This window comes from Maniola hyperantus, chromosome 4 (assembly GCF_902806685.2).
Source record: "Maniola hyperantus chromosome 4, iAphHyp1.2, whole genome shotgun sequence".
NCBI lineage: Eukaryota > Metazoa > Arthropoda > Insecta > Lepidoptera > Nymphalidae > Maniola > Maniola hyperantus.
Window position 1 is genome coordinate 3,094,470 of NC_048539.1, and position 16,582 is coordinate 3,111,051.

General features: G+C 38.6%; 1 protein-coding gene across 10 annotated transcripts in view; it reads right to left on the minus strand.

Moving 5' to 3' along the window:
• Positions 1 to 16,249, minus strand: part of Cdep (Chondrocyte-derived ezrin-like domain containing protein) — a 70,369-nt gene extending 54,120 nt beyond the window's left edge. For 6 of the 10 annotated variants that reach the window (XM_069509763.1, XM_069509764.1, XM_069509759.1 and 3 more), the window contains exons 1-3: positions 16,013 to 16,249; positions 14,200 to 14,346; positions 13,198 to 13,340 (exon numbers count right to left, since the gene is read on the minus strand). In XM_069509763.1, coding sequence (XP_069365864.1) covers positions 13,198 to 13,340; positions 14,200 to 14,275 — 219 coding nt within the window. In that variant the 5' untranslated portion in view covers positions 14,276 to 14,346; positions 16,013 to 16,249. Of the gene's footprint in view, positions 1 to 13,197; positions 13,341 to 14,199; positions 14,347 to 15,443; positions 15,909 to 15,933 lie in introns of those variants that run through there. The other 4 variants (XM_034968020.2, XM_069509760.1, XM_069509762.1 and 1 more) reach the window with 4 other exon arrangements.
• Positions 16,250 to 16,582: the final 333 nt, after the last annotated feature.

Genomic DNA, 16,582 nt, shown 5'->3' on the forward strand with positions numbered 1-16,582 from the left:
CTTCCTTTTACAAGTTGTCATACTTCGCCGTCTTAGGGAAAATGAATATATACCTCTTTGTATAGTGAAACTTATTTTAATAAACGGCGAGCCGGCACCCTTGGTAGCGAAACAAAGGTCGAGAAGATGAGCTGAATGAAGGAGCGATGAAGCAAGTCTTCGGGCGTAGCCCATAAAAAAATACAGTCAGTCGGTATTGGCTAAGCCAGAAGACGCCAGTCTATATTTTAAAAAAAACACGTTTATTAAGAGCACACAGTATATTTTTGCTGATGAACGTAATTTTGTTTAAAATCTACAGCGTCACGTTTTCCGGCACCCTAAGGTTTTCAGTGCTACGTCATCGTGAAAAATTAGGGCAGAGCGTGTATTTTTAGATCAGGTTAACTTTAATTTGACCTGTATTTATTTACGACGTAATTCTAACTTTGCGCAAATGCGAATGAAATTTTAAAACTTTAATGAGATAACTTGTACGTAGTTTATCATTTATTAGCTAAGGTCAATCATTAATCCTTTCTTAATGGTGGTATACTTTATAGATAAAACCTACTCTGTATCTAGACCCAGCGGCAGAATGAACTAGAGTTAGGGAACTCTCAGGTTGATCTCGAATCGCCGATACATCAAATATTAGGCTATAGTATGGTGACTTATAATCGAAGAAAAAAAATAGGCCTACTTTGGGCTACCTGCGTCAAATGTATTATCATTTGACGCCTGACGTCGCCGTGACGTCGAAGTCGCGACGTTTTGTTATAGAAATTCGCTAACTGTCGTGAACTGTGTCAGCGGTTTGAGCTGTATGTTGATATGTTAGTCAGTACCGTCAAGTCTTTACCAATAAAGAGTTGACTAGCGGCAAAACTTCCTAACAGATCACACCTGAACCAGTTTAGAAATTACTATAAACTAGCTGATGCTCGCGACTTCATCCGCGTGGAATTAGGTTTTTTAAAAAATCCCGTGGAAACTCTTTGATTTTCCGGGATAAAACGAAGCCTATGTCACTCTCCAGGTCTATATCCATACCCATGCAAAAAATCACGTCAATCCGTTGCACCGTTGCGACAGGATTGAAGGACAAACCAACAAACAAACACACTTTCGCATTTATAATAAGGATACTGATTCTGCCCGTAAATAAAGCCTCGGTGCAAATCACTACGCCAGGGGAGGTATTGGTTTTACGACGCCTCGTTTTTGGAGAAATCTGGCAAGGAACGAAAGAGCATAATTATTTTTCAACCATTTTTCAGGACATTAAGACTTTAAGCGCTCGGTAAGTTATGGTAAGCAATTAGGACGCCACGTATTTTATTTTTATGCCAGAGCAAAGTTTATTCGATTTCGGGGCTGTGGTGTGAGCTAGTTATCACCTTATAACGTCACAAGGTGACGAGTTGACGACGGGACGGCACAAGGCTGCCCTTTGAATAGATTTTATTCTTTTCTTTTCATCCATGTGGCAATTTGATTAAGGAGATAAGGTTTTTCTGAGCTACATTTCATAATGATTATTTTTTTAGCTGATGTAAAAAAAAAAAAAAACCGACTTCGATACACAAACACTAAAAATTGAAAAATAATTTAATTTATTACCGAATATATTATGTATACAAGAGTTAATATAATTCCATAATAATATTTTTTGGTGCCGGTGCCAATTAGCTTTAGCTGCGCGAATCGTCTAGACTTCATATTTTTATGAGACTCCACAATGGCACCTCATTGGCACCGACCCCAAAAAATATTATTATGGAACTATATTAACTCTTGTATACATTATAATATTCGGTAATAAATTAAATTATTTTTCAATTTTTAGTGTTTGTGTATCGAAGTCGGTTTTTATTTTTTTTGTAAAAAAAATTTATTTCACAATTTTTAGTGGCCCCATGGAATTATGCTATGACTGGTTAAAAATCTACTGTTTTACTAAGCTATTACACTGATCGCGAGCAATTTACTCTTATCCGTTGAGGAGTTCCAGTATCTATCTTCGAAGATGTTCATCAGATCTTCACCAAATTTAAATGGGACCAACTTTGAAGTATACCCTTTCAAACAAAAAAAGAATTTTCAAAATCGGTCCAGGCGTCTTCGAGTAATCGGGGAACATACATAAAAAAAAAAAAAAAGATTCCGACGAATTGAGAACCTCCTCCTTTTTTTGAAGTCGGTTAAAAGAGTTTTACATAAATAATTGTAAGGTATTAAGTAAGTAATGCAAGAGAAAAGGTAAGTAGGTATGTTAGGAATTAGGATGCTAGGATATTCGACCTGTTTACAATTTTACAAATAACGGAGAACAATACAACTATAGAAGCAATAAAATCTGCCGACTAGACCATATTCCTGATAAGTTTTGGCGAAGGGCCAGCTGGGTTCCAGATTCCAATAAGGAATGTAAGTGAAATAATATGTATAACAGATGAATTGCTTTAACAACTTGCTTTGCTTAGCTATATGCTACAGTCAAAACTCTTATGCGGTCAAAACTACTTTTAACTGAAAAAAAAATAGTTTCTATTAAGTAGAAGTTATTCAAACGTAGTTTTGCTAATATATTGATGACTTCTTAGGGTAGATTAGTTAGGGACCCATAATATTATAAATTCGAAAGTGGGCCGTTTGTTCGTTTGTCCTCCAATCACGTCGCAACGGAGCATTTTTGCATGACAATAAAGACATATAGGTTACTTTTTATCCCGGAAAACCAAAGAGTTTCCATGGGAATTTTAAAAACCTAAATCCACGCGAACGAAGTCGCGAGCATCAACTACTTATAAATAATATAAAAATATGCTAAATCTAGTTATAAGGGACGTTTCAGCACGCTTGTGTTAAACTGAAAGCTCCTATACTCAAGTATATGCCCAAATGATGTTTAAATAAAATGTTTGAACCGATCAAAGTGATTAGAATATAAAACGTTGATTGTTGAACCATTATACAAAAATGAAAGACACCGGAGGCAATCTTAACTGCCTACCTACCTACTAAAATATGCCTACTCTTGATAAATTTTGGCAAAAGGCCAAAGCTACGCTACGCTACGATAAGAGTCAGTTGCTAAGGCTTTTGTTTTGCACGGAATCCTCAAAACATAACAAAGATTATGCTTTACTTGGAGTAATAGTACGACAATAGTGAAATAGTGGTTTGAAGTGTTTGAAGTTTGAACCGTCCGGCGATTATGTAAAACGTTGCAGTGGCGACAGCAGCACAACAGCAGTAGCAATCCGGTTCATTTGCTGTCTCTCTTCTTCTTATTTTGCTTTGTGGCTATTGCTGTCTCTCTCTAGTCGGACGTTTGACAGCAATGATCGCGAGATTTACGCCTGCGCGTACGTAATCACCCCGCCTCGCCCGGATTTCACGAACGCGCGTTTTACGAAAATGTATTAATGGTTCAGCTCCACTATCGGTATTCGGCAAATTATTCGTGATATCACGAATTGGCCGAGGATTTGTTGGGCACGGGTGACTGTGCCCACCAAAAAAAAGACAAAAAAAATGTGCTTTTGTCTTTATCACTTTTCCATACACTTTAGCTTGCTCTAACAAGGTATTATAGTTTTGATGTCAAGTCCACCTTGTTTCTTCGTCCGACTTCATCACAATATAACAGTTATCAACCTAAAGTTCCTATATTTTGGTTTGCAAATCGTTATTGGACTGTGGCAGTTACTCGTACATTTATGTAGGCACTCGTACATTTATACCGCATCCGCTCACCCGCTATGGCTAACCGAAACCATTTGAATGCATTCCAGTTTCCAGCGGTCGCGAAAGTGGCCACAGCTGTACATTAACGGACTTCCTAGTAACAAGAAACACAAATAGAATTACTAAATTTTCTCTTCATGAGTATATCTATCTTCTTTTTGTACCTATTCTACTCCCTTTACAACCTCTCGCACTGCCAAGGGTCACTGCTAGAGATCTCTCATAGAGATAAGTGCTTCCCTGTCCACTTTTGTTCTCTTTTTCTCTTTACTGTAAATGTTTTTGGTACAAATAAAAAATAAATAAATAAATGATGCTTGCAACTTCATTCGCAAAATGAAGGGTTTTTAAAAATCCCGTGGGAACACTGATTTTCCAGGAAAAAAGAAGAGTAACAGAAAGGACTCCCTGGAATGCCAGCTATCTACTCTGTACCAAATTTCATCGAAATCGGTAAAGAGATTGGCCGTGAAAAGCTAGCAGACAAATAGGCAGACATTTATAATACTCATATTACTCAGTATGGATAATATAGGGTTAAATTGGTAAATAGCATCGAGCAAATGGTTAACCTTAATAGGTACCTTTAGTACTAAACCTATTATAATCGCTATTCATCCGATTTGCTACTCTAGACTAAATTAAAACTGTCTTCCCAACTGTCTGCCTAAGGGCGTTTGTGCACTCATCCGTAAAATCACGGATTCCGTAAAAATACGAATCGAATGAGTACGTATTTGTATGACGGCCACTTCGAAGAATCACGGATACGAACCGAATACGGCACAAACGCCCTAATACTGGCTTCCCACAGTGCATTTTTCGTTCACACTATGTCAAGTGCTGAAAATTATGTATGGAAAAGCAGAAACTTGCATAATGCTCGCTCACGGTCGGCGGTTGACAAAACGTTAGATGTGAACGCTCGCTCTTAATAGACGCCACAAATTGCATCAGCTAAGGTCGTAAACAACCCTGTTGTCCTCAACGTCACCTATCAGACCGGACGTGGCCTTATGCACAAAGACGTTCATTGTGGCTAATTCCGTTGTACACAATCTCTAAACTAAACTAAAATGACACGTCTAAATCTATTGCTATCCCTTTCATAATGTTGCTTGCGGAAAAGGATAGCACTAGATTTAGACCTGTTAGTTTAGTTTAGTTTAGAGATTGTGTACAAGAGAATCGGCCTCATTGTTTCACTATAGGGGTGGTGGTGTAAACAGTTGTTATGATACGGATGCTGATATCTCCCTAAACAAACAAGCGAGGCTTCTAACCCGCAAGTAGGTAGGTAAACATGTTAGGTATAAGGTAAAAAATCTACAGGGTGTAACCAGAACGCTGGCAAAAACGAAGACAACTGAAAGTACTGATGATTACTGATATGATATCACAAAAAAACGCGAAAATATTTAAAAAAATGTTTGTAAAAATTCACGATATATTGCAAATAAAACAACTGATTGAGGCTAGAGGTCAACGAACGTTGCGTAAGTAGGTCACTCGGAGTCAATGCCGCGTCGTAGGTAGGCACTTGCTCAGGTATGACTTGCTGTTCAGTAATTGTAAGCTTTTGGAATTATATGCAAAGATACCCCAAAGGCTTTTAAAAACGATTTTAATGCGAATAATATACGTCTAATGGACGAGCGTGCGGAATTTTACCACAACCTTAGGGTCGCCCATTTTCGCTTGAGCATCGTAACATTAACCGATTTTTAATTGTGAATGCGGCTTTACAGGCTCACCAAATACGACGGAGTTTTCTCAGTACTGGGTCGCTAAAATAAACAGGGTAGTCGCTACATGCAAAGTTGTTGCAAAAGCTTCTTAAAACGCTTTTAGTGCGAATAGCGACTCTCATACTGCCTATACGCCTAATGGACGAGCGCGGGGACTTTTACCACAATCTTAGGTTCATCTATTTTCGCTTGAAAATCGTAACATTAGCTTGACTATTGATTGTGTTTAACTATCATTGTAATTACGGCTTTACGGGCTAAACAAATCCGACCGAGTTTCCTCAGTACTGGATCGCTAAAATAAACAGGGTAGTAGCTACATGCAAAGTTGTTCCAAAAGCTTCTAAAAACGCTTTGAGTGCGAATAGCGACTTTCATACTTCCATACGCCTAATGGACGAGCGTGGGGACTTTTACCACAATGTTAGGTTCACCTATTTTCGCTTGAAAATCGTAACATTGGGGGCAGTAGGGAGTTTCTATCGGCACCTATTTCGCAAACACGAAGCTACTACGACTCACAATACACTACACATTGATCACATTCCGTTGGGAATAGCTACCTTTCGGCATTGGCTAACCTACTCCTAAATAAAAGCGATTCCGATTTCGAAGCCCGTAGGATTTTTGTTTAAAAGTACTTTTAGAATAAATCGAAATCGTCTAGTGTGATAAGAATATCGGGCCAAATTACTGGCTATAGACATTTGTAGCCATCGAAGTAAATTGAAGTGGACGGTTTCTGCAGAGGTTGAAACTTGAAACCAAGATCTCGTTGAATTGAATTGAATTCAGATATAATTTGAGCAACGCTGCTCAAATAATATCTGAAAATCAACTAAGTACTACGCAGTTCCAACTTCCGGAATGAGTGATACGAAGTGCGAACTAGTTTAAAAAATTTGGCTTCGTTAGGAACCTTCAAAAGATGGATATACTGATAGTGATAAGACGCTGGATCGACGACTTGGTGGCGGGAAGGCGAAAGACTGCGTGGTAGCGCACTCTAGGCCTATGTCCTTGTCCAGCACTGGACGCAAAAAGACTGATAAAGAAATCTACATGTATATAAAAGGAAAAGCTGACTGACTGACTGACTGAACGGTCAACGCACAGCTCAAACTACTGGACGGATCGGGCTGGGCATGCAGATAGATATTATGACGTAGACATCCGCTAAGAAAGGATTTTTGAAAAAACAAGTGGGTAAAATGGGGGTTTCACGCGGACGAATTCGCGGTAATAAGCTAGTTCCATAATGATGATGAAACTTCAAAAATAAAATTATTCCTGAAAATAAGACTAAAGCTCAATTCATTAAGGCCTAATATCGCAAGTCAGAACGCAGAGGCCTAACTCATAGAAGTCTTAAAAGTTCCAATCGATACCAAGTTACAAAAAAGTTGTTTTGTTTAAATTAGGAGGTGGGTCTTGCCCGACGCGACGCCTACGCTCGACAGTTTTTGGCAAATCTTACATAATCTATTATTTTTATCAATCGATATGACTAAGCTTATTTATTGAGATGATTTAAAAAATACGAGTATTTGTAGTCCGCGTCAGGTCGAGATGTCAATCAGAGTATAAGGCGGGGGGACGCTCCGCACACCCTTACGTCACCCGCACCGGGTTAGCGCGGGGGCTGTGCGGAGGGCGTTCCCTCTTCGAATGCCATCTCAAACAGTCGCGTACTATATACTTTGCACAATTACCTTGTTTCTATAGTTTCCTTCAGGAGCACTAGTTACCTTTGTTACATGAAATCAATTTCCTGCGTTCTCTATGAAATTGTATGGAAATGACGCTATTTTGCTCGAGCGTTATTTACGTGACTGCACGTGTTTAGGGCGACTAGGACGACATCTGACGAATCGCAGGGAGCCGCTGGATTCAGGCGGCGTAAGACCGTGGCGTGTAGAAGTCCCTAAAAGAGACCTATGTCCAGCTGTGGACGTATTCTTGACAAATAACGTCGGTAAATAACTTGCTAAATAGCTAAAACTATAGCATACTAGCTAGCTGCCCCGGCGAACTTCGTACCGCCTAACAGTCGTTTCAATTTTTTTAATTTTTTCTCTCAGTAAGAACCATCCTCGTACTTCAAGGAATATTATAAAAAAAAATTAGCGAAATCGGTTCAGCTGTTCTCGAGATTTGCGATCAGCAACACATTTAGCGATTCATTTTTATATATAGAGAAGATACGGGATTGATTACATTAAATTAAAATAAAACGTTAAAATACCAAGCGTAAACAATCTTATTTTATCTAATGGATATAACAGCTATACAATGATATCAAGGGCACCTATATATTTCTTGAAAACATGAGCCATTTTAAATCAATATCCAAGAGCTTTATAAGAGCCTGGCGTCTGCAGATTCAAGCTTGCCTCATAAGCATCGTTAGACTATCTTATGTTGTAATCGATTTCTTTTAACAGATTACTCTTCCCATTCTCAGACAGAGAGCTCTTGACGTTAGGGTTCTGCCTGTTGGCATATAATCTATCAAACAATATCTCGAGAACAGCTGAACCGATTTCGCTAATTCTTTTTTCATAATATTCCTTGAAGTACGGGGATGGTTCTTACAGAGAGAAAAATTTAAAAAAAATCCTGAAAAAAAAATAGACTGTTAGGCGGTACGAAGTTCGCCGGGTCAGCTAGTATTTAAATAGAAATACTAGTCAAAACGTTATAGGTAGGTGTTAAATGGTAATTTATCAATATTTTAGTTTATTTAGTAACGGCATTCCGAACCAGTGGTAAATTAAACTAGTTAACGATTCAAAAGCACTTGTAATAAGTCTACTTGAATAAAATATATTCTTTAATATTCTATTATTACTAAGAATAGACGGGTACATTGAATAATAAGAAATAATATAATTATAAGAAAATTCCCCGGGTTTAAAAATTGTAATAAGTACCATATCTACTCACGAGTCAAGACAGATGAAACCGCGAGCAGCTAGTTAGCTAACAATGAATTTCGCAAAGGAATCTTACTGCCGTACTCAGAGTCGCTAATCGTTACCGACTTAAGATTGAGTTAAAACGAGACAGATTTATGTGAGAGATATATCTAGCTCTGTCTCGCTTTAACTAAACTTAAGTAACGATTAAGCGACTCTGAGTACGGCTGTTAGAAACTTTCCAAATGTAAAGATTATTCAAAGTTCCGCGATAACAAACGAATCCTGAAAAACTCCCAAACATTCAATCTGAAATATGATCGAGGTAGGAACTGAACGGTAGGGCACTTGTGAAACTCGTACTTCAACGTAGGCTTACGACCACATAGTGGGAGAAATGAGTAAAATAAATATTTCACTAGAAACGACTAAGTAGGTATTATGAATATCAATCGTTGTGATTGGCTGAAGTTATACTTTACTGGCTGCAACAATGCATTGTAGCCAATAGTGAGCGAGCATCATCACCAATTAAAGTGATTGCGATCGTGAGTCGTGACAATTTTAGCTGACATTCTACCGCAATCGAACTAGGGCTCAATGTATTGTTGCAACGAGAATACCATAAATTCAGCCAATCACAACAATTGCGATTGTAATAATGATTGATGCACAGGTAGCGGTTTCAAAAGTTCTAACTAAGGGCGCGCGAACACGGCCAACTTTCGTAATCTATAACATGTTATTGCTCAAAAATAGTCATCAGTCAATAGGTATCAGGCAATCTGAACTCCTGTAGTGTCTGTACGCATCTCATTTGTAACAAACGGCCTCGCGCATAATTCACGAGGGAACACAATGGGACGCCCGCGTCCTGATTAAGTCGAGAACGTTACCGTAAACTTCGCCGACCAATTAAATACGAGTAATGGGACTACTAAGCCAACTAAGTTTACTGGGCTACCTGTGCTACTTTCCGCATAAAATATTAGCATTTCACAAGTGATGCTTTATCCAAATAAATTAAACCAAATAATTTTTTTGTTACCTACCTTACCTGCAGTTGTCATCTTCAATACTCTATAATATGAATCATTAATTTAAGTAGAGTACTGTCGCCTGAAACACAGGTTTTTTACCTAGTTTAGGGACAATTGATTTTCTCTCTGTACCTACTTCTTAGAATAAGATAATAATAAGTACATTTAAATGCAGATGTAACTAAATTTATCAATGAGTCAGGCCTTTTTGTATTTATTTAGAAGATTTTAGATTACATAAAATTACATAACAGTTGACCTGCCTCAACCTGCCTGGGGTCTGCAGTCTACACTCTAGTCTACACATATTATAGCAGAAATGAATGGGGCATATTCAATAATATTTGTACGACGCTTCAGCTTATAAGTTAGACTTATCAAATCATGTACACAATAGTTATTATGCAAATAAATAAATCTATCTTTTCTATCTACAATATAGAGAAAACCTAGATTTATCACTTTAGTTGTTCATTGTATAACCATATCAATAAAATCCTACACATAAAAATAAAAAAAAATCTTTTTTATTCGAATAAACTTTTACAAGTACTTTCGAATAGTCGGATGCATCTACCACTGGTTCCGAATGCCTTATACATATATCCCCTAACTGCGGCGAGAGTTAAAAAGATATGTACTAAATGGCTTTTAACTCTTTCTTACGATCAATCAGAACAAGTTATAAAGTCTTGGCATTGTGATTAAGTCTAATTCACATAATATAGTTCTTGATCTTGTAACATTCTTAATATTGTATTGTATTGTTGTATTCAAACAAGCACGCAAATTGTTCAAGATCAAATCCATGTATGTGTGTAACTATTGAAAAATAAACGTTTTATTTTTTATTTATAACATTTCCACACACACACACACACACGCGCGCGCGCGCGCACGCACGCACGCACTTATATTGTCATATTGTATGAGGGGGGCGATGATCACTGCAACACAGTGTATACTTGCAGGATTATCGTTCCCATCTATTATTGTTTGTGAAATTATGTATGAAAAAAAATTAAAGATTATTATTAAAAAAAAAAAAGATACATGTAAAATCTCAAATTTCATAATAATATGTCAGTCCGTTTGTATGTATAGTACGCAATAGATTGAGATGGCAAGCGCAGGTCACCCGCACCGGGTTAGCGGGGGCGGTGCGGGACGTGCCCTCCTCGATTACCATCTCGACCTATCGCGGACTATACCTACATATTGAAGACTAGCTTATGCCCGCTACTTCGTCCGCGTGGATTACACAAATTTTAAAACCCTATTTTACACCCTTAGGTTTGATTTTTAACTATGAGATTTTAACATAAGCTTAATAAAATATGTCTGACGTATTGCTAATTGCAAAAATATTAACTACAAAACTTCTTTATCGACACTTCAACACTGACAGACTTTATAACAAACTTCAAACCCCTATTATACCCCTTTAGGGGTTGAATTTTGAAAAATCCTTTCTTAGCGGACACCTACGTTATAATAGCTATCTGCATGCCGAATTTCAGCGAGATCCGTCCAGTAGTTTGAGCTGTGCGTTGATAGATCAGTCAGTCAGTCAGTCAGTCACCTTTTCCTTTTTATATATATAGATGATGAAAACGAGCGCTTACAAAAATTGTTTTTTGCCGTCTACCCTTAAAAAAATATGGCTATTTTTAGCTAATGGAATTCAAGTGCTCGTTAAGGAGACAGTTGTTGTTGTTGAGTAGGTATCAGTACGTGCTTGCGCAAGAAAACATGATAAGAGGCTTGAATGCATACCCACTCGTCCCTCCATTTTATGACGGGTTTTTCTTTACCTTATTATTATTATGCGAAAGTATATTTGTTATTTTCATGCCATGTTGCTCATTCAAATAAAAAAACCGGCCAAGTGCGAGTCAGACACGCGCACTGAGGGTTCCGTACTACAATCGTATTTTATCGACATTTTGCACGATAAATCAAAAACTATTATGCCTGAAAATAAATAAAAGTCTGTTTTAGAATGTACAAGTAAAACCCTTTCATATGATACCCCACTTGGTATAGTAATCTTACTTTGAAAGTTGAAACTACAAATCATTCATCCGTCCACCTAGTGGGGGAAGGATTGAATACCTTGACTGTGTACGCGGTTAACGCGGGCTATCCGCCAAATGTGACTTATGCATTAGAAAGCAAGCAAACCGACGTTGCCGACCTGACCCTGTCGAAGATCAGTGCTTGTGTTGCGGAATGCGGAACAAACGCCGAGAGCGGACGATTTGCTAACCGAACATCATCCGATCGGAATGGAAGTAATGCCTGCTTCTATACAACGGAACATCCTCCGATCGGAACGGAAGTAACGCCTGCTTCTATACAACGGAACATCCTCCGATCGGAACGGAAGTAACGCCTGCTTCTATACAACGGAACATCCTCCGATCGGAACGGAAGTAACGCCTGCTTCTATACAGCAGAACATCCTACGATCGGAACGGAAGTAACGCCTGCTTCTATACAACGCAACATCCTCCGATCGGAATGGAAGTAATGCCTGCTTCTATACAACGGAACATCCTCTGATCGGAACGGAAGTAACGCCTGCTTCTATACAGCAGAACATCCTACGATCAGAATGGAAGTAATGCCTGCTTCTATACAACGGAACATCCTACGATCGGAACGGAAGTAACGCCTGCTTCTATACAACGCAACATCCTCCGATCGGAATGGAAGTAATGCCTGCTTCTATACAACGGAACATCCTACGATCGGAACGGAAGTAACGCCTGCTTCTATACAACGCAACATCCTCCGATCGGAATGGAAGTAATGCCTGCTTCTATACAACGGAACATCCTCCGATCGGAACGGAAGTAACGCCTGCTTCTATACAGCAGAACATCTTACGATCAGAACGGAAGTAACGCCTGCTTCTATACAACGGAACACCCTCCGATCGGAACGGAAGTAACGCCTGCTTCTATACAACGGAACATCCTCCGATCGGAACGGAAGTAACGCCTGCTTCTATACAGCAGAACATCCTACGATCAGAATGGAAGTAATGCCTGCTTCTATACAACGGAACATCCTACGTTCGGAACGGAAGTAACGCCTGCTTCTATACAACGGAACATCCTACGATCGGAACGGAAGTAAAGCCTGCTTCTATACAACGCAACATCCTCCGATCGGAATGGAAGTAACGCCTGCTTCTATACAACGGAACATCCTCCGATCGGAATGGAAGTAACGCCTGCTTCTATACAACGGAACATCCTCCGATCGGAACGGAAGTAACGCCTGCTTCTATACAACGGAACATATTCCGACCGACCTCATAGTGTGTTTGATATTAATATTGTTTTATGTAATAAAATGTATTAAGTAATGGCGTTTCGTCGCAGAAGATCGGTGATGGGATTTCCGTGCATTGTAGGACTAGGCCTAACTTAACATCAGTACCCTTATTATCAGTACTCTTATTATAAATGCGAAAGTGTGCTAGTTTGTTGGTTTATTGGTTTGTTGGTTTGTCCTTCAATCACGTCGCAACGGTGCAACGGATTGACGTGATTTTTTGTATGGGTATAGATAAAGACCTGGAGAGTGACATAGGCTACTTTTTATCCCGGAAAATCAAATAGTTGCCACGGGATTTTTGAAATACCTAATTCCACGCGGACAAAGTCGCGGGCATCAGCTAGTGTTTCATATAACTTAACATTGAGAGGCTCATGTGGATATTTGGATCCGCTGAGAGTGAGCACTGACCTGTATCTGGAACATGGAGATGGAGTCGTCCAGCATCTGCACGCGCACGGCGAGCATCTTGCCGCCCTTCTTGGGCGTGGCGGGAGGCGTGCGCGCGCCGCCGTCCACGCCCGCCGGCGTACTTGCCGAGTGGTGCATGCGACCTGGACGTACCAACATAATAAGTTAAGGCCAGCTATCCATTTATTCGTCTGCCAATCTGCATTGGGCCAGCGTGGCAGACTATGGCCTAAACCCTTCTCACTCTAAGAGGAGAACCGGCTCAGTAGTGGGCCGGTAATGGGTTGATCATGATGATGATGAATTGATGATCCATCGATCCATCACAACCATATTACAAATGCGAAAGTGTGTTTGTTTGTTGGTTTCTCCTTCAATCACGACGCAACAGAGTACATAATCGATCGACGTGATTTTTTGCATAGGTATAGTAAATAGTTGAAGACTTGGAGAAGGACATATATACCGCAATTTATCCTGGAAAATCAGAGAGTTCCCACAGGTTTTTTTAAAATCGTGGGCATCAGATAGTATTATTGTAAATGCGAAAGTGTGTTTGTTTGTTGGTTTATTGGTTCGTCCTTCAATCACGTCGCAACAGAGTAATCGATCGACGTGATTTTATCATGGGTATAGTTGAAGACCTGGAGACTGACATATATGCTATTTCTCCTGGAAAATCAAAGAGTTCCCACAGGATTTTTAAAAGACTAAATCCACGCGGACATAGTTGTGGGCATCAGCTAGTCTTTTATATCATAGATATATAAAAAGGAAAAGATGACTGACTGACTGGTTTATCAACGCACAGCCTAAACTACTGGATGGATCGGGCTGAAATTTGGCATGCAGATAGCTAGCTATTATGACATAGACATCCTCTGAGAAAGAATTTTTGAAAACTCAACGTTAGGGGTTAAAAAGGGGTAGGGGACATTTATGTAGTCCACGCGAACGAATTCGCGGGAATAAGCTAGTCGGTGATAAGTCCTGTATATTGACCTGGTATATTCCATCCAATGGTGGATAGGTGGCCGGTGGAGTTGCAACTGCCGGGCGGGAGCTCTGTCTCCATCATATTGTACACTCGTGCACTAGGCCACCCATTGTCACTACACTACACATTTACACTACGCCTACTCCACTTAACTGCAACAATAGAAACAACTTTGTTAATCTATCTCTTTATATAAAAATGAATCTCTGAATGTGTTGCTAAGCGCAAATCTCGGGGACAGCTGAACCAATTTCGCTAATTCTTTTTTTATAATATTCCATGCAGTATGACAATGGTTCTTACAGAGAGAAAAATTTTAAAAATTGCCTGAAAAAGTCTAAAAACAACACTTTTCTATATTCCCATACAAAAGATTCGTAATAATACTTAAAAGTCAAATTGAACTTTAATACCATACTATAAAGTTTAAGTGTTAGTGGAGGGGTTCCGGGAAGGTAAAACATTTGAGTGACATTAGTATCGTATAAATATTAATGGCATGTCAATATTTGGAAACATTACTCAAAAACAAATTGTCTATGGTAAAATTAAAGAACCCACTGTTAGGCGGTACGAAGTTCGCCGAGTCAGCTAGCATATAAAAGGAAAAGCTGACTAACTGACTGATATATCAACACACAGCTTAAACCACTGGACAGATTGGGCTGAAATTTGGCATACAGATAGCTATTATGACGAAGGCATCCACCAAGAAAGGATTTTTGAAAATTCAACCCCTAAGGGGGTAAAATAGGGGATTGAAATTTGTGTAGTCCATGCAGACGAAGATAAAGCTAGATGAAAATATAGAAAGCAATATATATAATAATAATAATAATAAGTTTCTACTTATATATATATATAAGTACAATACTATAGTAGTGGCCTCTAATGAAGGCACTAAAAAAGTAGTTTTTCCCATTACTTAATTACTTACTTAGCAATGACATCATTTCTTATGTAATAATTGCAAATAAATACATAAACTATTGTTGTTTTATGCACTCGTTAATTCATTTACCTTATTAAAATATGTACCTCAATGATCAATAAAGTTATTCATGTTTATTAATTTACTTGCTTGCATACCAGAATAATTATTTTACTTAATTAGGGGATACAGTTTCAATTTAAAATACTATCAGTGCCTATTTTTACTACTGATTGAAAATCTGTAAACTTATTATAAAATTTCTGAATAAAAGTGTAGGTATGATACTATTAAATATTTCTTAATGAATAACTGTACCTTTTTCCTTTAACATTTTAATGAACAGTCACTTTTTATCATTATTTAAAATACTCAACTTTTTGCAACAATTCACACAAATCACAGTAATTGGTGCTTAACTAATAACTACTTGTTTATTAACATAACTTATAAGAGCATCAAATCCCTGGACAAGAAGCACAAATTATGTTACTACAATTTACTGCATACACGGTGCAAGACCGGCGGCCTATATCGGCTCCCCAGACATAAATACTAGTCCTCAATGCAATAACCAGAAAATAGGTCAAACAGAGGTGCGCCCGCCTGCCGGGCCGATGACAGAGACGACACGGCGCGACCGCGCGACCTCCGCGAACTCGCGCCGACCAATCTAATAAGCAAACTAGGAAGCACCCCTTGTAAAATTAATTACGCAAATAACTATAATCACATGTACTTGTAATTAACAACGCCCTATCGTCTAAGAATTAAGTGGCTTTATAGGAAACGTCTCAATAAAACGTACAATTTGAACGTAAACATCTTGTATTACTTTCTAACTTTCGCAGATAAATGAGAGGGCCGAGTGCCGACATTCAACTCACAGCGCAGCGAAGCCCCAACTCCAGAGTTCCTGTCAACCATCACTGGGAGTCATTGATCTGTCATGTGATGCACCACTACTTTTACACTAACTACAACTGTGTTTAGTCACTGTTTCGCTCTATCAATTTTTGGCTTCTCAAACTGGTGTGAAAACGACGCGCTCGTCAATTAACTCCACATTAACTCTAAAAAATAATGGAAAAACACTTTACACACCCAAAGCGAGATTTACGACATATTTATTTACTTTATTTAACAAAATGTTACCATGAACAATGTTTGTAATTTTGTTATATTTCTGGCTCTGGATTCTGACTTCTCGCATAAACCCAGCAAGTGAATAGTCCAAACTTTTAAACTTTTGAAACTCATTCCGCAGACAGTGAATAAACATTACATTAAAATATTTATTTTAGCTCAGAATTTAGCCAAACCAACTTGCAATGTAAAAAGCATACAAAAAAAATAAAAAAGTACAAGTAGAGGTGGCCAAGGAGGCAATCCATTGGCAATCGGTGGCAAGAAGACTTTGGCAAGTGTCGTCCATGGATGGTTCCGCATCATAGAGT